Source organism: Catharus ustulatus, chromosome 8, assembly GCF_009819885.2.
Source record: "Catharus ustulatus isolate bCatUst1 chromosome 8, bCatUst1.pri.v2, whole genome shotgun sequence".
NCBI lineage: Eukaryota > Metazoa > Chordata > Aves > Passeriformes > Turdidae > Catharus > Catharus ustulatus.
In genome coordinates, this window is record NC_046228.1 from 27437425 (window position 1) to 27462369 (window position 24945).

The following is a 24945-nucleotide window of genomic DNA, read 5'->3' on the forward strand; positions in this document are numbered from 1 at the left end:
ACCGATGTTATATGCAGTAGAATCATGCCTGTGGTCCCTTAGTGCTACAAGATTAGGATTTCACTTGCTGGGAAGTCATGTGTAATTCCTTACTGAATGGAAATAGTTCTAAGAACAGAACAAGAGAACCTTCTGGTAACACTGTCAGAATCATGTTGTGCCTTGATGGTCAGAGGATATGAGAGGCTGGGTTTGTAGGAAGAGGAGATTTCTTTTAGTAAGTAGTGAGACCATACAATGAAGCTGGAAAGGAAAATGACCTTACTCTTGAAATATCAAGCTGATAAAGCCCTAAGATTTCCAGTTTTTTGTTTTACACAATTTTCAGTTGAGCTTATAAAAGATTTTATAGGTGATAAGTTTATTATCTGTCCCTACAGACTGGATATCAGAAAAATTCTGCATAAAGCTGTGTTTCAGGTTCTTTCCTTATGAAACAAGTATAAAGGTAGAATGCTTTGTAGGTTGTGAAGGTAATTTTGTTGTGCACCCTCTCCCTGCAGAGCACTGCAGCATTGTGAGGAGTTAATCCAGCGATATAATCGTGCTGAAGACAGTATCTGTTTACCAGACAATAAGTCACTGCCTCACCAGAATGTAACTAACCATGTGGGTAAAGCTGTGGAAGACTGTATGAGGGCCATCATTGGGGTCTTGCTCAACCTGACAAATGATAATGGTAAGACAACAGATTTTTTTGCATATTCTGTGGTGAAGTGTCAGATAAACCATTAGTGTACATTTTTTTATTGATTATGGTTTTTCAAGTCCAGTGCTGTAAAGCAGTTTTGCATGGTAGATGTTTGCTTACAGCCCTCAGTAATTTGTCTTTGCAAGCTGGGTGAGGAATTGCATGAAATGTTCAGATGAGGGCTTGGGCTGAGAGAAGGTGGTTTGTCATTAGAGCCAAAAGGTTTTTATTGGGCTATTTAACATTATGAATGTGTTTTCAATATTGAGCCTCTGAACTCTTTGTTTGCAGAATGGGGTAGTACAAAAACAGGTGAACAAGATGGTCTGATAGGCACAGCGATGAATTGTGTGCTTCAGGTTCCGAAGTTCCTACCTCAAGAACAGAGATTTGATATTCGGGTGCTGGTAAGATCTTGTGCTTCTTACATCAAAAGAAACTTATTTGCCTCCTCCTTGTGCAATGAGCTACTCTGGTTCCCCATTAAGGAATAGTTTCCCCTACAATTTTCAGTGACCATATATATGTATATATCTAGAATGAAGTACTTAGTTTCTGTAAGGATTTGGTGGGTTTGAAGGTTTTTCCTGTGTTTGGTGGGGAAAAGTGCATTGTTTGAAGAACAGAGATTTAGATAAATAAGAATGTGAATTAATAATTTCAAACATATTTTCAATTTTGGAAATATGGTTGATCTTATTGAGTTAAAAACTTGGTCAGATTCACCTCAGTTTATATAAAATGGGTCAGAGTGGCCTAATAGCAACAGTGAAAGTGTGTATGTGAAGGAGCTCTTACAAACATAAGCTGAGGGTTGGACACCTGAATCCCTAACCTCTGTATGGGAATCCTCAGCTCCAAAAATGTTTTCATGTTCAGAATTAGAAAAACAGAGATTCCTGCAAACAACTTCTCCTGTACTGACATCTCTGTTCTGCCTTGTATTTCTTTAAACCCTGATCCCCCTGTCTGTCAGACTTTCATAAGTTGTGTATTCTCAGAAAGATAAGGCCAAAGATGTTTATCTAAACAGATTTTTTTTGCTAAATTCTTTTTTCCAATGTGTGTAATCCTTTTTGACTCTCCAATCTTGTAGGGATTGGGTCTGTTGATCAATCTCGTGGAGTACAGTGCCCGGAACAGGCACTGCCTTGTCAACATGGAAACATCATGTTCTTTTGACTCCTTGTGTACGGGTGAAGGAGACAAAAACCTAAAGATAACTGGACAGATTGATGCTGTTCAGGCTTTAGTGCAGGTGAGAAGTGTTTGTCCTGCAGTAGTTCCCATTTCTCATTATCAGACTGTTGGGGGAATGGAGAACTCAGCGCTGAAAATGTGCCAGTTGTTCTCTTTGGCATTTTGAGGAGTGGAGCAAGGTAGGGGGAAGATTGCTGCTCACAATCCTGACTTCTACAGTGCTGTCCATTAGAGAAACAGACAGTGGTTTACAGACATCCAGTAAAACTCTTTTGTTTCCATACCATTTATTTCTAGTTTTATTGTTCTCAGATTATTTACTTTGACTTTTGTTTTAAACCAGCTGTAAACTACATGTATGTAAGCTCTTACATACTTTGCTTCTGTAATTGTTTCTTAGAGTACTACATTTTTGGGACTTTGCAACTTTAAATTAAAAAATAGGATCATCCTTTATAAAAAGCAATAGAATGCAGATGTAATGATTATAGATGTGAAACAGCATACTTAAATTGACTGAAAAAAACTACCCATAAAATGAAGAAATGACAAAAAACAATCTTTTAATAAAAGAAATCTACTAATAATTTTGGTAAATGGGTTTCACCATGCAAACTAAAATGAAAAACTTGAAATTACAGATGTCTTTTTTCAGTGGATTTAATTTTAATGATGCTTTTAGCACTTGTATTTAACTTTGTGAAATAACTGTCCAGTAGCAGACAAAACAACCCAGTAAAAATAGTATTAAATATTTTAATGAATGTAGCTTGGCAAAGCAATATTTAAAAGTGGTGGTTGTATGGTTTGGGAAATAATTCATGGGAAATAAGTGCCTAATATGAGATTCTTCATTCATTCACATTCTTTGCTAAGTCATTTTAAATTACTTCTTCGTACCTTTGCTCTAAGAAAGCCAAGAGGGAATAGTTAGCTTGAGAAGAAAAGGTAGAGAACAAAAATGAGCAGGAAATTATGGCAGGTTTTAGTTTTCAAGCTGTGTCTCAAGGAAAGTGATTAAACTTTTACGATGCCCAAGAGGAACCTGGCAAATGGTTGAGCACCAGGCAGGGAGGTCTTGCTGTGGAGCACAGCGCTGGTGTTGGGCCAGATCATATTTTCCTTTGAAGAAGAAAAGCCTATTGTTACAAAAAGTATTGAAGGCTAATTGTATTAAGGGGTAAATTGTGAACAGGATATAAAATTAGAAGTATTAAGTCAATGTGTTTAGGGTTTAGTTTCTAACAGAAATTCTCCTGGACTTCCCCCCGTTTAGCTGTTCCTGGAGTGTGAGCGAGCGGCACAGCTGGCCGAGAGCCAGACGGACGAGCTGATTAAAGAAGCTCCCACTGCTCAGCATGATAAAAGTGGGGAATGGCAGGAGACAAGTGGGGAGATCCAATGGGTCTCCACAGAGAAGTCAGACAGTACTGAGGAGAAGGAGAAGAAGGAGGAAGATGATGAAGAACTTGATCTTAATAAAGGTACGTTGTCTGGCTGGGATGAGCTCAGAAAAGGCAAAGAACAGTGTGATTGCATAAAATCCTACCTTGTCCTCTGCTTCCTGTCTGCATCCAGTCTCTAGGGCTGAGATTTCCTTGGTGTATCCCAGGTGAAACTGCTGGATAAGTAAGAGCCATTGAGATCTGAAGCATGAGAGGTAGAAGTTATGATACTTTTACCATTTATCTGTTTCTTAAAATGATAAAAAAAGAAAAAAGAAACAACAAAAAAAAACAACAGCAACAACCAAAAACACCCCAACAACCAACCAAACACAAACCCAGACCTTTTTGGAACACTCCATGTACAAAATATTCTGTAAAGAATGGCTTTTAGGCTGTTACCTCGTTCTTCTGGAATGGTCCTTGAAAGTTACCTGCCTTAATTTTGTTTTCCAGGGTTCTTGTTTCAAGCTACTCTAAGGGCTGTGATTTTTTTCCCCTCATCTCCCCATCTGCCTCTTGTGTCCCCATCTGCTTTGTGTCTGTCTTCTCCCTTCATCACTGCTATCTGTGTAGTGCCTTGATGAGCTGCATCTTTGGTTGTTTGTTCCAGGAATTTGAGTATCTCTGAGCTGTTACATAGTTTGTCTCTGGAAAATGGGTCTGAAACATCATTCCTTCTTGTTTAATCTTCTAATAGTAGATGCAGTGTATGACTTTTAATAGTGTTTTCATCTTATGTTAGTAGGTGTGGTATATTACTTTCTCCAGCCTTGCTTTATATCCTTCCTCCTTTTTTGTAGTCCCATCAACTGGTGTCTGCAGTTATCTGTAGTTTTTCCCAAAATGCTGAGTCATCAGCAAAAATTGCTGTGCCTGTTATCCTTAACACAATAAACTACTTTGTGGGAAGTCTTAGAGGCATGTGGTATCATATTAAACATTTGTATTGGTAGTTTGGGGTGTTCAGCATACAGTTTGCACATTGAAATAGCAAATGACAAAACACTGTGCAGCAAAATGAGTTGAAAGTGAATGAAGACCATTTTTCTTGTCAAGAATGTGCTGCTGAGTCAGTAAGTGTGGTGTTTCCTGATCTCTGAAATCTCTGTCCAAAAGCTCGTTTTGTTTGAGGAAAAAGCATTCTGGAAAGTGATAATGAAGGATTGTATTTGCAGCAGTAAAAGACACCAGCTGCTTAGAGAATACAATTGACTGTTGTCTCTTTTACAGCTCTTCAGCATGCTGGGAAGCACATGGAAGACTGCATTGTGGCCTCATACACAGCATTGCTTCTAGGCTGTCTCTGCCAGGAGAGTCCAGTAAGGGAATAAATAAGTTGATCTTAAGTCCAGCATAATGCTTAATGAAGTGATAATTTGTGTACTGAAAGGGGTTTAATAAATTTGGCTCCAGTGTGAGCAATACATTGGTGAAGGTACACTGATGTATACAGTTTTGGGAAGAGTTGCCAGAGTTATTCCAGCCAAAACAAATTTTCTGAACATTACAGGGATTATTGAAAACAGTTGGAATTGAATATTTGACCTCTTTTACCTCTCTCCCCTTACTTATAGCCTGCAAAAGAATTAACTTTGGAAAGGGCGGAGGAAAATTGGCTAAGCCTGTTCTTTCTCAGTAGTTTTAATAAGCAAGTTACCATCAGACTTATTTATTTTTTATCAATCTGCTTTAGTTTTTTCTTCCATTGAAATCAGATGAACTTGTATGTGTCCCTATTAGTTCAAAATAATTGTCTCAGATTGGAAATATGTAATAGAAACCTGAAGTTAAAAATATAGGACTCCAGTGGCTGAGAACAATAAAGTCTCCTATCAAAAATGTGTTCACATGAAAATGAGTTCAGACCTGCTTTCAGGCTTGTCTGAATTTACCATGGTGTAGAAATGGCCTCTAAGGTGCTGTTCTGTGCCTTTGGACTGATCAGTGTCCATAACAGTTACAGTGTTCAGAGTGAGACTGACAATGAGATCAGTAATTCTCAACCCTTCACAGTTGTAAAGGGAGAGCCTTTCCCTGTCAGGGGAGTGATCTGGTGGGGGTTTTAGTTCTTGGTAATCTTGAAGGTCCTGGGGACATCCAGCATCCAGTAGTCCTGTGTCTGTTTCTAGGAAGAAAACTACAACAAACCAACAATAAAAAATTATTTTTGCATTTGTTTTCCAGAAACATAAACACAGTAGAGATATGAGTATTGCTCAAAAAAAGACTTAAATCATAAAGATGGCAGCAAAAGCCATGTTTATGCTATAAATATACTTCTCTTAGTGCATCACACATACAGAGCATTATACTTCTGTGTCAGAGAAATGTTTCCCAAATAAGACAAGATTGTTTTATTTCTTAGATCAATGTGACTACTGTGAGGGAGTACTTACCTGAAGGGGACTTCTCGATAATGACTGAAATGCTCAAAAAATTTCTCAGTTTTATGAACCTTACTGTAAGTAATGCACATTTCAAATTGATGTATGTAGATATTTTTGTATTTTTGTTTTCTGTTAATATTTCATGCATTTTTAGAAGCATTAACATTTTTCGGTTTGTGGCTTCATAAGAGCACAGGATGATAATCTGTTTTTTAATACTGAAAGGCCATTTGTCTGTCATAATTTTGTCTGCCATTATATTGAGACTGGCCAGGAAGATATTTCTGAATTGAATGCCTGAACCTAGTTGCTTTTACTGATGCATAATTATAAATACTAAAATTCTGAAAATAGAATAGCTGTTCTATATAGAATGTCTTCAATAGATATCTGAAGGAGGTGCTACAAATGCTTGTTTGTTACTTGTGTTTTCTATTGCATTTCCAGTGTGCTGTTGGAACAACAGGCCAGAAATCTATCTCTAGGGTGATTGAATACTTGGAACACTGCTAGATACTTAACTTCCGCTGCAGGCACTGTAATGCTGGAGCTACCCTTAGACAAAAGAAGAAGTCATGAAAGAAGTCCTTGAAGGATATACCGAGAGCATTCATCTGTGTCATTCGTGTTCGGATTTTTAAGGCTACCTGGTCTCTTAACCATGCATTCAGCATTTTCTAAAAGACAGTTACTACATCAATCTGCAACTATCAAAAATGAGGGGAAAAAGGTTCTGAGGAAAGTAAATAAAGAAACCTTGCTGTTTATGATGCAGTGCAGTATTTAAATATTTTTGGCAGGGTTTACCCTCCCTATCTTTTTTTCTTGCTTTGTTCGTGACAAGTTTCAAGGGAAAAACTTGCTGCTGATAGTGCAACTGCTGTTTACTGTTGAGCCACTGTTTCATGCCAGCCAGGTGCAAAGGCAGCTTAGCTACTGAGGTATCAAACAAATGTTCTAATAAAGAAGTTCTGGACAGCAGCACCGCTCCTATTTGAGTTTAATTTGCTCCTGCTTTTTTTATTAATAGATTATTCCAAAATCATAAAATATAAATTTTTAAATACTTTTGTGATTTTAACTACTGTCTATATTTAAAATTTGTTGGAATCCAAAGAGGCAAGGATTGGATAGTTTATTTTTTATACTGTTTTGATTGAAATTAGGTCATTGAACTATTTCTCAGTTCTAAAACTCCCATGGCCCATGTACTGTAACCAGCTAGACCATAACGCTTTGTAGTTCTAAGAGCATGCAGACCCATAAACACACAAAGCCATTGAGGGTATGTTATCCACAAAAGGAATAGTGACTGTAAAAAGTTGTGCCCTGTTAAAAATGCAAATGAAATAAAGAAAGAAAAAAAAAATTTAAAGAAAACGCAATCCCAGGGTAGTTTACACTTCTGATAAGCAAAAACTTTGAAATGCTGTTTTAATTTGTTTCAAGGAAGAACTCAAGGTGTGTTTTATAATGTTGAATACAATGAATCTGGATGCTTTAGGGGGGAAGAATTTTAAAGAAGCTAAAACACCAATGGGGATTAATGTTTCCAGCTGACATAATCTTTCTATTTCATCCTTCTGTAGTATGACAGAGTTGAAATGCATACAACACAAAGCCTTAAATTGCTGATATAGCTAAGATTTTGTTCAGTCTGAGGTCTAGTTCACAGCAAAGCATTGTGTTTGAGGACTTAAGTGGAACAGAGAATCCCAGAAAATACATTACTTTTTTAGCAATTTTTTTCTTGCACTCACTATTCAGACCAACAGAATTGATTATTAATTATTTTTATTAAGGTGGTCTTGAATATTTGCAGACTGTTCTGCGATCTGCTTCGGTGACATTTTTAAATACCTGTATAGGTAGTTACATCGTGTTACTCCATTGAATTTGTAAAACTTGAAGCCATAAAAATATTAGTTCTATGTATAATGAGGGGGAAATAACAGGAAATCTAACCTGCTTTTAGATCTTGTGTTATCTCCGTGTATAAAGTTAAGAACTTGTGCTTTTGTATCAGTGCCAGCTGTAAATTTTTTACATACAGTGGCTGCCTTCTATGTCTTCCTATTTTTGATAATGCAGATTGTTGGGAATTCTGTAAGGAAGTAACTGATTAACGGCAAAAATCTTATGTTGGTCATTTTTTTTGCATTTTCTCTCATCACCTTCTAAAACTTAGTGTATCAGTGTAACTTAGAAAAGTTTTTGAGGTTGTGTTCCCCTTTTTTAAAAAAACCAAAACAGTATTGAGAGAGAGGGAAATAGTGTATGCAAATGATCTGCATCAGGAGGAAATTATTAAATATTTGGCCCATGTAGTTTTCAGATTCTAGAGATTTTCACATATATAATGAGATTTCAAATTGACTATGTAGTTTTCTGTGGAGAGATGGCAAGAGAAAAGATGCGAATGTGATGATGGGGGAAAGCAGGGACAACTACCTTTCTTTGTTACACTGGTAATTGTTTGGGAATTGATTTACCTCAGTGTTTAACAGTTTTTTTTTTAAATGTAACTAATTGTCAAGCACTGACAAATGCAGATTTTTTTTTTGAGGGTGGGGGGAGAAATCACCCTGTGAACTGCAGTGCATTTTTGTGTGTTAGACCCTCAAATAACTCTGCATTAAAGGGTACTTGAGGTCAACTTGCAAATTAAAGTTTTAAAGTAACATTTTTTCCATTGTAAATATTTGTGTAAATACTCTCAATTGGAAATTAGAACAGTAGAGTACTTTTCTGAATCCAATCCTATTTTTATTTTATACAGTATTTCTCAGCTGTGATCTTTGGAGCAAAAGCCAACGGCAGGAAAAATAGTTTGTACCAGTTTCATGAAGTATGTCTTTGGGTTTTTGTAAATAATTTTAACTCAAATAAAATTGCTACTTTCAATACATATCTTGTCTTTTAACATGCAATAAAACACTCCTCTGAGTGATTGCAGAAAGAAGGCAGTGTCAGGTAAATTGCTAAAAGAAAAAACAAAAAAAAAAGGTGAACAAAATTATAAAGGAGCATCCTGAATGTAGTGCTTTGCTTTTCACCTGTGTGTTGGGACAACAAAATTCAGTGCCTGAACCCTGAGGCTGTGGTCAGTCAAACCAGACAAGGCTGGAAATTCTTTGGAGATGATGTATTGTGTCTCTTTATGTATTTTGGAGTTCTCTGCACAAGTTGATCTTTCAGTAACAACTCTGGAGAGCTGTAGTCAGAATAACATAAGCGTGATAGAGCACAGGGAAAATGGCACAGTTCTTATGGTGAGACTTTCCACATCATGGGGGGTGTTAATGGCTCTCTTAAGTGAAAACGGACGAAATTGCCATGAATGTTGCTGTTTCAGGATGGATTTTTCCCCATGGATTTTTCCTTAATTGGTACAACTAGCTATGGGTACAATATGCAATAATTTGTGATCTGTAACGGGAGTTGAGTGTGATGTGTCATCTCATTGCCACTTTGAACAAGCAGCAGCATAATGTAACCTTTTCTGTGCTCTAAGGGAACAGTACTGGAGTTTGAAACATGGAACAGTGTGTTATTAGTGTGTGGTACTGTAAGAGGCAAATGCAGCTTTATGTAAGCAAATATTTTAAAAAATCTGATAAGGGTATTTCCTCTTATTTTGTTGGTAGTTATGTAATGGAAGCATTGTGTGTGAATGCTTAGGGATGACATCAACATTTTCAGATTAACTGGATAATTGCATCGCTTCTACAGACGATTTGGAAGTCACTACCTTTCTCATAAATTATTCCCCTTTTAATCTGTTTTGAAATGCTTGATTTGCATAGGAGGAAGTGATGTGGCCTGATGCATATGGCACTGATTTATTTCATATTTCCTTTCTGGACATCACGAAGCAGAAGCCAGAGTATACTTGGTTAGCTGGGGCTATAACCAGGCATGCCAACACAGCTTTTCCAGTGAAGTTTCTTTTCATGAATCTGGTATTTTCTTGTTTAAAAGGCATGGAAAACCAAAAATGTGAATTTGAGTTCAAAAGATAAAGAGGACTTAGGTAACTGCCATTCTTCTGCATAAAGCCTGCCCTTATAGGATGGCCTGTTAATTGGGTTTTTGAAGATAATGAGATTGGAATTTGTCCTGAATTCTCCTAGCCAAGTGTTTTCAAAACCAGGCCACTGTATTTTTTGATGCTGCTGCTTCTCCTCCTCTATAATATGTGAATTTGTCTTTGGATAAAGGACGCTACTGGGTTTTTTTAGCTGTGTGGAACAGAAGTCTTTCATACATATTCTTTTCATACTTGCCCTAAAGGTCCCCTGTCTGAGGGATTGTAATTTATTAGGATGTTTGCAGCATCAGTAGGTTCAGATAATCATACTGCAAATAAAAATGAAACCATTATAAATAATGCAGCTGCTAGCAGTCTTTACCCAAGGCTAGATTGGTTTACTAATGCCACAGGCTCCTTATTCCAGCTGCGGAAACTGAAAGCGAATTTGCAGCTGTAGGTTGTGCCCCAGGTTGCCATGCTTGTACGATACACCTGTGTGTGATAGCAGCACTGGTGATGCAGAGGGGGCTGTAAGGAGCCCTGGAACAGCAACCTTGTGGGGAAGAAAGGGAGCTGCTCTGGAGAGAGCCTGACATTTGGGAGGCAGGCACGTCACATCTGTCATACCATCTTCAGTCTGTATCTCCACATCTCCTAACCTGCAACTTGAACTTCTGTTTCATCACTTTGGAGAAGAAAAGGCCAAAGACTTTTCCATGTGTGGAAGGCCACACTGGTCAATAATGAAGAGTTGTGCAGGCAGTAGTACTTATTCCCAGAATTCTGGTCTATCTTAGGTGAACTACAGTTACTTAAAGGAAGATATATTCAATTTTTGCAGAGTAAAGTCAGGTGATAGCTACAAGGGGACTCTGCTTAGAGTAAAGAAAGAATAACAGGAATTTTATTAGATACTCTGCTTAATGTAGGAATCCTTGAAATTTCCTGTATTATAACAGATTTAGTCGTGTCTTTGCATTCAGTTTTTTAAAAGTGGGGAGGAAGAGTGTAACCTGGAGTGTGAAGTGGATGAAATGTCATTTCACCTGTAAAGCTGACCCTGTGATTATGTCCTAGAATGACAGTTGTTTCTCACTGTTTTCCAGTACATAAGGCATGAAAACCAAGGTGGAAGGTATTACTGCAGAACTTAGAAGTGAGAAAGGGAAGGAAGGAGTTGAATTTGTCAAATGATACCATTCAGGAGCCTTGCACACACCTTACCTCTGGGAATGATGCCAAAGTTGTGGAACTGTGGGGTTTTATTCATGGGTGTATTGTTGGCCTCTTACCCCAAATATATGTCTCTTGAAAGCATTTCTGGGGCAAAAACTTCTAAAATGTCCAGGCAGAGTTTTTTTCTGATCTACTATTAAATTTATAGTCTGAATTGAAGTACAAACCATAAGGAGAACTTGGAGTAAGATCACTTAGTGTCACAGCTCTGTGCAGAGGCATGAATTTGGGTTCAAAAGCTTGATATTCAGGTTACTGAGCCTTAAAAAGCAGTTCCTTATTGTGTTATATAAAACTGCTGTGTAACATCTGGTGTCATTTTGCTGGCTCATATTTTAAATTTTTGTCTTATTTTGACAATTTTAAAGCAAAACTATCTTATCCAAATCAAAAATATCTAGGTTGAAGTGCTATAATGAAATTATACTTTAGCAGCAGAAATCGAACATTGTAAATTAAATATAGTCTCTTTTGCCTTAAGTTTTTTGAAAACCTGGCTATAAATTTTTAACAAGAAAAAAATTCACCTTTTTAGTGGAAAAATCTGATTGGAATTTGTGTGCCGAGTATATTCATGCATCTCAAACATCCAGTTCCAGAATGGAGCTTCATATTGCAAAACAATGGTTTTTTGTGATACCTTGGATTACAGTGAGAGCCTTACTGAGGCTTTTGTGAGGATAAATTTGTAGCTATTTTAGCCCAGATAGTCATACAAGTTCCCCCTTACTAAATGTAGGTTATAATGGTTATTCAAGGATAACCAAATGTGAGACAAAAGCAAACATATAGGACTTCAAGTCATTTATGTATCCCTGTAGAATATACATTGAAATTACTGGGGCAGACCGGGACTGTACATCCAATCTAGGACTGTAAAAACAAACCCGCCAAATCTAAAAAAAATTCAAATTTTGATGCTCCTCACAAGAAGAGACAAATATGCATCTATCCAGGTGTTGTTTTACAACATTAAGATATTTATATAAAGATTAACTGTATGTTAATTTTATGTAATACTTGTGATTAGCCTTCACAAATTCTTAGATCTGGTTTGTGCTTTTTGATTACCATACATGATGCAGCTTCAGCTTTTTTTACATCTGAAAATCCTGTAGGATGGATGTGCTTTGATTTCTGACCTTTGCTACCTGGGACCAAGTGAAGCAGCTCTTGAACCACAGCTCCCACCCTTCTCTGTGGATTTTACCTGGTCACCGTTTTCAAAGTGCTCAATTCAAAGCCTGCTAAGCTCAGTCAGTCCTGCATTGTGGTGATGGTCTTTAAAGCTGAGCTCAGTCTGTAGCTTTTCCTGTGAAAAACCCTCAGCAGATGCTGAGTTCTCAGCAAGACCCCAAGTGCTCTTGCGTCAGCGAGACTCGGGAGCAGGAGCACGGTGCCAAACCCATGGCAGGAGCTGCCATGGGCACCAGGGCTTTGTTCAGGTCACTGGGAGCGGCCGTCTCGGGCTCTGGCTCTTCACAAACAGCTCAGGCTGTTCACAGAGGAGGAGTCTGAAGTGGAACGGGGGGAGGGCACCTCCTCAGGCTGTTTCTGCACCAGGTCTTGCTGGTACCAGAACTGCCTCATGTTTCCCAGGCTGATTTCAAAACCCACCTGGGTGCTGAGCCGTGTGAGCCTCATTTCAGTGAGAGCAGCACATGGCACCTTTGCAATGCACTTCTCTCCTGGGTCTAAGCAAGAAAACACATGCATTAATATTCCAGAAATGATACAGCCAAAGGCCAGAAGGAGTTTCTATGAGCCCAGATTTCACTAACTACTGTCATATGTGAGATTCTGCTTAGACTTTTGTCAGTGTGTGGTTTGACTTCCCAAACCTCTTAAAGATGTAGAGGTCCTTTCAAACAGAATTTTAGGCACATGCAAGACAAAGATACCTGAAAGAATGGAACTCTTCAGTACATTGTAGTCACTGTTTGATGAAGTTTCCACACCTGTGGTAAGTAAATGTCTTATTATTTCAGGAACATATGGAATTTTTGATGTCCTGGAGATAAATTAGGAATTGTAAAGATTCAGACTTGTAAAAAAAAATATGTTTCAGCAATAGCATGCTAAAAAGTGGTCGTACACCTGTGACCAACAGAGGAGAAGGAAAGTAAGTACCCTTGGTTAACCCTCTTCCCTGGAGATGAAGTCAGAGACACAGAGATCTGATGGGATGTAGAACCATTATGAAAGTTATGTTACAGAAGTTGGATCAACAACAGGGCCTGGTGTGTGGTTGCACAGCACTCCTTGTTCTGAAGCATCAAGTATTTCTTGGAAGACTAGGTGCTGCTGAAGGCTCCAGATGGGTGAGCAGTTAGCCCATGAGCATCTTGCTTCCCAGACGATATTGCAGGAGTACTGCATGCTAGTCTAGGATCAGGTGGCAGAGCATATCACCTACAAGCAGCTGCCTTGGAGATTCCATGCAATGCTAAACCAAAAGCAACTTCTTGCAACATTAAGAACTTGGCTGGATATGCTGAGGTCAGTGTTCTGCTCAAGGTTTGGCAGTGCACGGTGTAACATCAGAAAACTTTATCTCTCGTAAAGTCCAGAACAACACTGGCACTCAGCTGCCAGGTGTCTGGAAGAAGCTGCTTTGCTTGCTTTATTGAATGCAATTGAAAATTGTGGTACATGCCTATGAAATTTCTTTACGTCATTCTCTATTCATCTTTCCCTCTCTCATTTCAATATCACTGCTGAAATTTTATGAGTTGTTCTTTAGCACTAGGAAGAAACTTATTCTAGAACATCTCTTCTACTCTGGCAGCTGGTGAGTGGAGAGAAGGAGTTGTGAACCGTCCTGTTCTAAAAAGACTTAAATTACTACTGTTCCAGAATGCTGAGGTCTGCTTCCATCAGTCTAAGGTCCAGGCTGCATTGTCGCACTTGGTTTCCAGTGCCAGTTCACAGAAACACTGAGCACACATGAAGTTTGGAATCCTGAATTTTCACACCACAGTAAGAACCAGCACTGACTATTGCGCTTGCAGTCATAATAGAAAATAGGAGATTCACTCAGACATGAACTTGCCAGCCATGATGTCCAGTTGTAAGAACAGATACTAGAGTAGAAGTCTGATTGAGATGCTGTGGAAGGTGTGAAATTCATAATCTTTTGATGTCAGTGTTTCAGAACAACCATCATAAGCATCAGACTGCAAGGAACAAAAGGAAGATTACAGGTATTTTGCTCTTTTTACTTTTCATTAGGAGAGAACCAGGAGGCATGCAAGTGGTAACAGCACAACTTCAAATCTGTCTTGCCAAAACAAGATCAAGATCCTGAGCTCAATAGCAACAAGTATTCCATTAGCAGGTTTCATGCTGATTCCTTCATCTTTGTAGAAACACAGTAGCTGTTGGAGGCATGTTGTGCCCCTGCCTCCTCTGGTCACCCCTGCAGCTGGCAGTTGCTTCCAGGAATTACCTTGTGGAGTTTCTGTGGCTCAAAACACTTGAAGGGTTATCCCAGAGTCTGTCTCTGATGCTCTGCCCATGGCAGTGGGGGAGAGCTGAGCTCTGCCTGCTGTGCATGTGTGGGCAAAGGAGGTGAGTGTGTCTCTGTGCTGGGCTCCAGAGTGCTTTGTTTATGCAAGGAAGTCTGTAAATGCACCTGGAGCCTTTCAAGGGGGATGCAGTACAGGCGGAGTTCCCTGCTACTCTGAAGCTGTGATGCTGGTTTATGCTGCGCTGATTGCACTGGCTGGAAATTGCTCATGTTACTGCATAATAGGTACTACTCTGGTAAGACTGCAGGAGTGTTCAAAGGAGATCTGAACATACGGATTGGTGGTATTAATGTGGGATTTGGGATGGGAATGCGAGGCTCTATGAAAGGTAAGTGATAAGGTGTTAAATTGTGTCCCGCACAGGGTTAAATGGATTATCAGACATGAGACAAGCCACCACACCTGCTGGAGTAAACAGGTGACTATGAAAGAGATGGTGCATGAATGTGGGATATATGTAGTGCTTCCTTTCAGCACTTCTGCTTAAATGCAGGATTTATGAAGGAGACATCACCACCAGTGTCTGCCAGACACACAGTGCTCTGCTCTTACTGTTTGTCACTATTTGCAGAGGATCTCAAGACAAAGCAAAACCGATTAAAAACGGACTTCTTGGAAACTTGGTGGAGGGAGAAGTGTCAAGGAGGTGTCCTGTCAAAGCAAGAACTGTGTAGGTATGAAAAGAGCTGTCCATCACTATCAGGGCCAACTGGTGTGACCAAGAGCCCTGAAGCAACTCAGCGATGACTGTGCTTTATAACATGCTGCTTGCAGTTGGAACTAGAGGAAAGACTGTGACTGTCGAAAGAGCTTCAGCAATAGACCTACTAACCTAGTAGCAAGCTTAACCTCCTTCCAAAAGAAATTGCTAGAAGTTACACACTAATAAAACATAGGGAGTTGGTGAGGTACTTGGCTAAATATTGGGGAGGAACAAGAGAAGCTGTGGATTGCTCTGAAAACTCCAGCGGAGCTTATATAAGTAAGCATGTGGGTGCAACATAGGTAATATAAAACCATGCAAATGTTTGTTGGGAGAAGCTCAGGAGAGCATCTAGTCCACACTTGTGCTCAAAGCTAGTTGCTCCACCAAGTCTTGAGAACATATAATGATGGAGATTTCACGGCCTCTCTTGGTAATCCACACCAGGGCTATGCTTCTCTCCTAGAGGTGGGGCGGGGGGGGGGGGGAAAGACGTACTTCTCAAGTTTAAAAAAGAAAATCAAAACAAAACAGAAAACCCCAAACAAAAAACCAAACCAAAGAACCATAGTTTTCACTAAAGCTTCCTCGAGGCTCTAAGCTGTGGAGAGAGAGAAGTCTTCTATTGGACTGATAACCTTCACTCCAAGGGTTTAAAAGAGAAGAGCTGAGCAGAAACAGCAGTTTCATCCCTGCAGGAAAGGACTGCTGAGTTACCACGGGCTGTGGGCCAAGTGCTGCGCTGTTGGTTGGGTTCATGACTGCCCTGACAAGAGGAGGGGCTGGCTGGGAGGGTGCTCGGCACTTTGTGGTTTGGGGTGTCTGTGGTCTGATACAAATCTGAGCTACACAGGCTCTAGGCAATGATGAACTTGTCACTGGTAATGCACGGGAGGAAAAATAGCTTTGTACTACAGCAGGTTAAACTGCAAATTAACTGTTGCCTGCGGGGGTGAGTCTATTCAACTCCAACAGAGGGCAGAACGACAATTGTAACTTTAGGTGTAATTAGGAAACAAATAGAAAAAGAAAACAAGAACCGTCTTTGTATCACAGGATGCATCCCTGATGTTGCCTTGTTCAAAACTCAGCATGGATTTTAGGAAATAGCTAGTGGCAGATATTTTATCTTCTTTTTTCCTGCTTTATACCTTGATTCATCAGCAATGTGGAATAGTCAGAAGAGGTTAAATAGCGCAGAATTCTTCAGATTGAAGAAGAAATAATGACTGGAGATACGTGACTGGCAATAGTAACAAAAAAAATCAACTAAATGTGGAAAACTTGAATAGAAAATGACTGCTTCTCCCAGTGCTCTGCCTTGTTCTTGTAACAGGGAGCCCAGTGCAATTACCAGGTAACAGAATTTGAAATAAGCATAAGGAAGGACACGTTAACACAGCACAGAATTAAACTGTGGAAGTTGCTGCCCCACAATCCTGGGAGCAGTTCGCTCGGAATGATTTGCTGCTGAACAGTAGCCTTTGCATGCCAGGCAGTGCACAGCAATGCATGAGGGAGCAGCATCAGCTCTCTGCTTTCTGCAAGAGCTCATGTCTCCTTTCAAATTTTGCCCCAGGGCCCCCTGGCTGTGCCGTTCCTTGGTGGCAGCACCATGAGTGTTCTGCAGTGTGCACATGCAGCACAAGCAGCTTTATTGCAGCCTAATTCTTCAGTTACCCAGCAGTGTCCCAGACACTGCTTCAGGATTAGCTGGGCTTAAAGAGTCATGTCCCTGGCTGACAATCCTGGAGAGGCAGATTGGCCAGGCCCTGGCTCCCTCCATGGGGCAGGGAGAGGCTTGAGTGGTAGCATGGGTCTTTTCCCATTTCTTCCATACTTTTGGCATGAATTTTCTAGAGCTCACCATATATGCCTGTTTATCCCCCTTCCTACTTCTTTTCTAGCTCTGATTTCTCTTCACCTCTCTACCTTCTCCCAGCCTCCACATGCCTATCATCCCTTGTATAAATAATCTGTATTCTTTTCAAAAATAATCCAAGACCCCAGTGAATAATCTGAATAATCAGATTGCATTTCCAAAAATACTAAACAAATGCCACAGACAGACAGACGTGCCTGGGCAGCAAATCTTGCTCCCACTTTGACTCTGACTGGAGATGGGCTCAGTGCAGTGGTTAGGCGTATCTCCGTGAGCAGTGCAGGTGTGGCAAATCCAGGCTGGTGAGGACCCTCCTTAGCCAGCCCCTCTGCTGCTCCCCGCTTGGTGCTCCATACGTGCCTTGGGGGAGCTCAGCTCCTTCCTCAGTGCTGCTTTCCCTGCCTCGGTGCCAGGGAGGGATGTGAGATGATGTGCAGCCCCGGGGCTCAGCGAGGGGCAACCAAAGCAGCTGCCAGAGCCGGGCTCGGGGCGCTCCGAATGCTGGCAAGAGCAGTTCACATCCCCAAAAAGCGGCACCTCTGAGCTCAGCCCCTGCACTGCCACACGCCGCTTGTTCCGAGTCCGTCCGAGGATGTGGGAGGGCTCTGGCACGGTTCAGAAAGTCAGGCTTCTTAATTGCTTGCAGTGACCCAACTTCAAGGAGCTAGTGACAGAAATGTATTCTGCTCTGCTCCACGGCCAGCTCTGGGATAGGTATGAAGGAGTGGTGCTCGTAGTAAGCATTTGCAATAGATTCCGTGTGTCTGAAAACTTGTTCCCGTGGAAGTACATCACAATGTCAGATATTTCATTAATTTTAACCTTCATTCTATGCAATTAGTAAAAATGTTTCTAAAAACCTCAGGCCTTCCTGCCCCCTCCCCACTGGGAAGGCTAAACAACAGCGTGAGTTCTAGGCATGCTTTCTGACATCACAGAAGGGCAAGTTCAGCCAGGATATAAATAGAAATAGAAATAATAGAAATAATAGAAATATAAATATATAAATCCTTAGAAGGTGAGAGGCAGGAGGAGTTGGTTTTCAACAAGATGGAGATTCTTTCAAAGAAATGTATAAATGTCTAAAGTTAAAGTCAACAAATAATCTGCTGTTCTGCCAGTAAGAAATACAAACTTTTAAAAACAAATAAAAAAATAATTGCAATGCTTGCAATCTTTCCTACGAAAGAGAAAAATCCTTAAGCAGTGGCAACTCTTAGTAATTGGCCTAAGTTCAACACTGATTTACATGAAAGAGTACATTGCCATGACAACTTTTAAATCTTGCTAAATTCTGTTCTTACTACTTCAAGCTTTTTTCTTGCCGTACTTTCTAAAGTGACCAGTAGTATGAGATCTCCACACACAAAGACCTTAAATCCTGCATCTGTACCTCTGAGTGCACTTTGAGTACTACTGTGACAACACAGAGTAGTTTAAAAGCTTGTTACCCTCAAAATCTTGTTAATCAAGAAGGAGAAAACATATTATATATATGTATGTGCATATATATATATACAAAGCCATGAATTTATTGTTAGTATGGCAGAAATCCTAAGTTCAAGAATCATTATTAGTCCAGAACTAATTATTACAGAAAAAAAATGCTTCTATACAGAAAGAATTGCAATAATAATAATAACAACAACGACAAAAACAACAATACAACTTAATCTCTTATACTCACAGTTCCAGCTCCTTGCTCCTTTCCTGGAGTTTTACTCACCCTGCCACTTCTCAGGGTCCTCATGTTGCTGCCTTCAGTGTAGTGGTAGGGGTGCTAAGGTTGGTCACCAGCACACGAGGTCTTTTGGCTGGGAGGGATGTGATGATGGCTGCATCTTTCTCACTCCAGGATCCACTTGGGGTCTTTTTTATGTTTGCCAGCAAACCTTCACACTTTGCTGCTTCATCACTGGTTTGCAACCTGCATGGTATCCAGATTTGCTGATGTATCTTGCATATGGTAGAAACTTGTTCTTTGTTCTGTTATGCATGAAAAGGTGGTTCTGTCTAACTCTAGGTATGTGTTTTTAATGGAAAACAATGGTTGGTTTTTTGTAGCTATGGGGTTTCCAGTGGCAAGCCTGTGCCTCATCTTTTCTTATCTAATTCCTGTACTCCCCACTGTATCCTGTGCCTCCTCCTCTCAACGCCTCTGCTACCACCCCATGTCTGTGTTTTCTCCACGTGACATCATTTATATTGGTTGTATTTTCTTCTGCACACAACAATGACCTGTCAGTCCTGCCTGTGGACAGGACAACTACAGTGGTGCCATACAAGGATAAGCAAAAGTAAAACCAAATCATCCACCACCCTGTGTTCAGAAGAAAAACTGCTGTTACAGCTAAACCAAGTTAAAAGAACACTTGCAGGTAGGTCAGCAAATGAGCTGCCAAAGCAGGCAGAGCATGACTCAGTGCTGAGGCCTCAGAGCAAAGCACTTGGGCTGTCCCCAGCAGTGGCAGAACCTGACACAGGGCTACAGGCCACCAGCAGGCCACTGTCTCATCAGCAGGATGCACCAAGTGCTGCTGTAATTCTGCTGTGTCACATTCCAGCTCCAGTTGCAGCAGCGTCTGACAAAAAGAAGGTACGGGTGTTGAGCAGCAACATCTGGGATCTTAATTACTGCTGCTACAATAAAAGAACCCAGGCTGGTGCTTCGGTCTTGCTCCAAGCTGTCTGGGCAGATGCTTGAGTGGAAAAATAGCTTGCTGGTGAGATCAGCCTGTTCAATCCAGGCAAGTGAGAAGAGTGCTCATTATTAAAATAGAAGGCAAAATGAAGCAATTCCTCTGCCTGTCAAATAACTGGGTAAATCTTCTCAAAGTCTTCGCTCTGTGTGCTTTTTTAGATTTGGTTATCTCTGTCCTGTGAGAGTAAAATATTCTTGGCAGTGAAAATGCCACTCTCACAAGTACCAAGTGCCAAGCTTTTAAAAATTAATACAACGTAGAGAACATGCTTTGTTTTTATAAAAAGGTTGTTGAAATAGCCCAAGTTTCAGACAGACTTTTTTCAAAAAATAACACTTTTTCTCTTTTCAGGAGCTATGCCTGGTTTTCAGTGGAAGCACTGGGAGGCTGGGAATCTCTCTGCAGCTACAGCTGTACTCTTTCTCTGTACCCAGGGGTGGGAAGCAGCAGTCCTGGTGTGCCTCCAGCCAGGAGGGGCCGAGACACAGCTTGGCAGGCAGAACATGGTGCTTTGTGCTTGGCCAGAGGCCTCTCGAGTGATTTGGACCAAGTGTCCTTTCACATTCCCCACCCTGGGGCACTCCAGAAGGTCTGTCCAAGTTAATGAAAGGCAGGCTGCACAAGCTGAAGCTTCATTAAACCTGCAGCACGGCTGCTAAGCCCATGCTTTAGTTTAATTCACAAATGGGATTGAGTCAAGCGTTTACCAGCTCTCTCTGACCCCAATCCCCAAAGGCTCACTGTGTTTGAGCTCTGAGCTTAAACCTCTCTGCAATCCTGCTTCTAGGCCAGGCTGGAAAATGAGGACACACATGCTTCCCTGTGGCAAGGGCCAGACTCCTGTGTGAGAGCTCACGGTGCGCCTGTGCCCTGCTTTCAGCCAGGATGGAGTTAATTTCTTCTTTTCCAGCTGTGGTTTGGATTTGGAATGAGAATGGTGTTGATAACACACCGATGTTTTGGGTTTTGCTAAGCCTTAAGTCAGTGAATGTTTACCTATTTTTTTTTTCTCTCTTTTTTTTTTTTTTTTTTTTTCTGTCCTGCTCTACCAGTGAGAGGGTGCACAAAAGAAACTGGGAGGGAGCATATCAGGGGGGGATGGATGACCTGAACTGGCCAAAGGGGTATTCCACACCAGAGAACATCATAACATCATGCCTGGTGTAATTATCCAGAAGTGGGGCCAATCTGGGTTTGGGAAGGAAGGGTGTGTGGGTGGTGAGCAATTGAGTCACGCATCACTTGTTTGTTTCCATTTTGTTATCATAATTACTATAATTTCTTGTCATTTCTGTATTTTACTTCGTTCTCGACTATTACCTTGACTCTGTTCTTATCACAACCCAGAGTTTTGCTGTGATTCTCCTCCCCATGCTGCTGGGGTGAGGGGGAGTGAGGGGCTCAGTGAGTGAGCGCCTGTCTGGTGCTTTATTCCCAGCTGGGTTTGGCCCATGTGCTTTATTCCCAGCCGGGATTGTCCCAGGGCAGCGCGCCCCGGCCCCCTGGGCACCCTTGCACCTCTGGCTCTGGCACAGATGGGTGGGCAGGAGGAACCCTCACCCCAGCCCCTCCCTTCCCCTCCCTTCTTCCTCGGAGAGGGATGGAGCCCAGTAACCCGAGGGAGAGATAGAAGGAAATGTGTCAAATTTTACAATTTAGGTTGGTTTGTGGCTGCCTCTCCCCTGAGTACGACTCTGGGAGTTGGGAGAGTGTTACCCCACAGCCTGAGCTGCCGCCAGCCTTGGGAGGCCTCACCTGGTGATGCCACCCCTGCTCACAAAATCCATCGTGGACGGCTCCCCTCGAAGTTTCTCCGGGATTGCAGGCCGTGAGCATGGACGAGGGGCTGCAGAGCGCCTCAGGTGTGGCCGTGAGGGGAGTGCGAAGGCCCTGGGCCGGCGCTGAGTGAGGGGCTGTGCCCAGGCCGGGGGGGCCGGCCCAGCGCCAGGCGCTGCCCACAGCCCTCAGGGGCGGCTGGGGCTTGGAGCGGCTTCCTCAGGCAGGTGAGTGAGGGCTGGGGGCTCCCAAAAGGTTCCTGAGGCAGGTGAGTGAGGGCTGGGGGCTTCCAGAAGGTTCCTCAGGCAGGTGAGCAGGGGCTGGGGGCATTTGTTTGAGTGAGGGCTGAGGGCTTCCAGCAGCTTCCACAGGCAGGTGAGCAGGGGCTGGGGCTTCCAGAAGGTTCCTCAGACAGGTGAGTGAGGGCTGGGGGCTTCCAGAAGGTTCCTCAGACAGGTGAGTGAGGGCTGGGGTCTTCCAGAAGGCTCCTCAGGCAGGTGAGCACGCTGGGCTCTCGGCACCCTGTGGTGCCTGTGGGTCCTGGCCAGTGTTTTTCCCCTGGTTCTTGGGGCCAGGTGTGAGCCCAGGCCCGTGCACAGGCAGAGGCGCCGGGCACCCCTGGGTGGGCCGTGCTGAGCTCGCCCTGTGGATCCCGAAAGGCTGAACCCCGGCCCGGTATTCTGGGCTTATACTCAGTTTCGGTAACCACCAGGGGCTGACGTGCTGAAATTCCAATTTCCGAATTGCAGGAATGAGGCACCGTGTTCTTTACAAGTCAGACCTCACGATGAAACGCCGCAGGTAAAGAAGACATTTTCTTTTGTGAGTTTGCTGCTCTCTTGGGCTGTGTTTGGGGCATATTTGGCACACCTAGTTGTGAATTTCCTGTGGAAAATTTCCCTCAATGACAAAAACAGTGATGTGTTAGAGCTGAAACTGTGGAAAAATAGTTGTGAATTCTGGCTTCCCGATGTGAAGAAAAAAAATCGTTCTTTGTGTATAGTTGAAGTATCCAGTTTCACTAATATTTACAGAAATATGTTTATTTCACTGTTCTGTTTGGAAATTTGCATTCTCCTTTTTCCCTAGGATACCAGACAGAATGAGTAAAACACATTTCTGCATGTTAACGTTCATGCTCTGAAGGTGGTGTGTTGCCTCTGCCCCAGAGCAGGACTGTGGCCCTCTGTATTTCTGCAGAGATTAGAGATTATTTTGGGCATTGTTGGATACCCATAGCCGACAGCTAGGGAAGTTACTTGGTATCACACGATCCTTGGGAGCGTGCCAGCAAGTGAATCAGTGCCTAATTACATGGTCCATTCAGCTGCAGCTACTTCAATATCAAACACTCTTGTTCCAGTAAGTGTGAATTTCATGTGAAAGGACATGAACATCAAACTGCAAACTAAACATGATGTAGACCCTGGGCCCCAGGGATGCACCAGGGCTGAGGAAGGCAACACTCCTCACCTTGATGAAAAGGAAGCACAAAAGAAGAAGGTTGGAAATGTTACTGTTTGGGCCTCTAAAAAGTTCTTCATTGCTCATGTGCAAATGAAATGATGGGGTACCATAAAAACCCCAGTTAGTTGCCTTGAATAGTGATCAGCATGCTTCTGTCGTTTAAGATCTTTGTGTAAAACAGCAAATGGCCTAATTTAACACAGCAGGAGCTGAGGAGGGGGTGATGGCTGGAGCTTAAGCAATTAATAATTAAGAAGCAGGAGACAGAAGATACTACCTGAGAAGAAAACAGGCTGTGTAACATAGAAGTGACTGCTGTGGTGCATCCGCAGGAAAATGGGGCTTGGACACTCTTTCTGGGCAGCCCTTTGTCAAAATGCATTTGCATTGCAGATGTAAGACTCCAGTGGAAATATGCAAATTTATAGCAAGGGATCTCTCTTTTAACTTTTCTCTTTACTCAGTTTTGGAAGCTTAGGAGGTTTTGACTCTTAAGGAGTTTTGCTGCTGAAAGCTCTTTCTAATTTCTGTGATTAACAACAACTTAAATGGAATACACACCTTGTTTTGTGGGGTTTTTATTCCTGTCTCTGTCCATTACACAAGGAAAGAAAAGGGCTCTCTGCTAAAATCCAGGCATGCAGTTTCTATTTTAATTCTCAAGTGTTTGTTTTTTGTGCTACAATACTGCTGACTTTGCTATAGTTATACATACTTCCTTGCCCTCTGTCCAAGACATTTTTAAGTCCCCTGTTCTGTTTTAAAGAGAACTGAATTGGAGAAGAAACATGCCTCTAATTCAGTCTTCTTTTTAACTTCAGTGGAGATGGAAATTGGAGTTGCTCTTGAGGGGAGAGTAGTAGATGGACCAGAACTACTTAATATCAGAGTCATAATTCATACTGCTCACATCTCATCTTTGAAGTACAAACTGTACTGTTCTTGAAATGTCAATGCTTTTTTTCTCTATTTAAAACAGGGATTCGTTCTCTTCATCTTGGAAAAAGAACTTGGTGTCTTCATTGATTTCACAATACAAAATATTCATGCTAAACCTGATGTCTCAAAGGACTGTGAGGCAAATGTTAGCACGATAGCAATAATTTAAATCAGAGGTTTAATTTCTGCTGAATCATTTCTTTTTTATCCTGTATGTTTTTAGATAATAAAGCACTTTGTTACTAACTTTTTATATGCACTTAAAAGCATAGGAAGGATTGTGAGTAGGCTGCCTTTGGGATACTCAGTTGCAGCTGTGCCAGGTTACTAATAGTAACAATTTAATTGTTACAGTCATGGACTCATCCCAGCTGCTGTGTGAACTTTAGATAGCCTCTCAATAGCCTACTGAATTCAGTAGGAGCTTCTCTTCTAGTGGAAATTACAAAGGTTTAAAAAAGGAGGTCATCCTCTTGTGGATCTGTGTGTACTAATTGTACTGCTTCCAATTGCTCGTCATTGCTCCCTGGCTGTACTTTCTCGCCTTCACAGCCTGTTTTCCAGCTGAGCAGTCCCTGTACAGCTCTAGCTCTGCTTCAGAAGAAAATATGTTAGATTCAGTGTGAACCCAGCAAGGAGTGATTTTGTCAGCTCTGTCATAGTGAAGATGCTGTAGCTCTGCTAGTCCCCCTGTTTTTAACTGACATAATTGTGCTGTCAAAATGTTGTTGTGTAAATCAAGCTGCAGTGTGTTTGCAACATCAGTGCTAATGTGGCTGGTCTAACACTTCCTTCTAATTACAATTTGCATATTTGCAACAGTTGGCTGAGCTGCAGGAGGTGGTGAGATGGGCAAGTCGTGTCAGGGTAGGAATTGGAGAGCTGGCTCTGAGCACAGTCCACAGTGAACCCACAGTCAGACAGACCCAAACTTTCCTGCTGGCACACATG

General features: G+C 41.7%; 1 protein-coding gene across 4 annotated transcripts in view; it reads left to right on the top strand.

Annotated features, from left to right (window-relative positions):
* The window catches only part of WAPL (WAPL cohesin release factor), a 137288-nt gene extending 128654 nt beyond the window's left edge, over nucleotides 1-8634 (top strand). For all 4 annotated transcript variants that reach the window (XM_033065626.1, XM_033065627.1, XM_033065625.2 and 1 more), the window contains 7 exons: nucleotides 504-679; nucleotides 983-1098; nucleotides 1788-1949; nucleotides 3168-3375; nucleotides 4570-4658; nucleotides 5705-5800; nucleotides 6174-8634. In XM_033065626.1, the coding sequence (XP_032921517.1) occupies nucleotides 504-679; nucleotides 983-1098; nucleotides 1788-1949; nucleotides 3168-3375; nucleotides 4570-4658; nucleotides 5705-5800; nucleotides 6174-6239 (913 nt within the window). In that variant the 3' untranslated portion in view covers nucleotides 6240-8634. The remainder of the gene's footprint in view (nucleotides 1-503; nucleotides 680-982; nucleotides 1099-1787; nucleotides 1950-3167; nucleotides 3376-4569; nucleotides 4659-5704; nucleotides 5801-6173) is intronic.
* Nucleotides 8635-24945: the final 16311 nt, after the last annotated feature.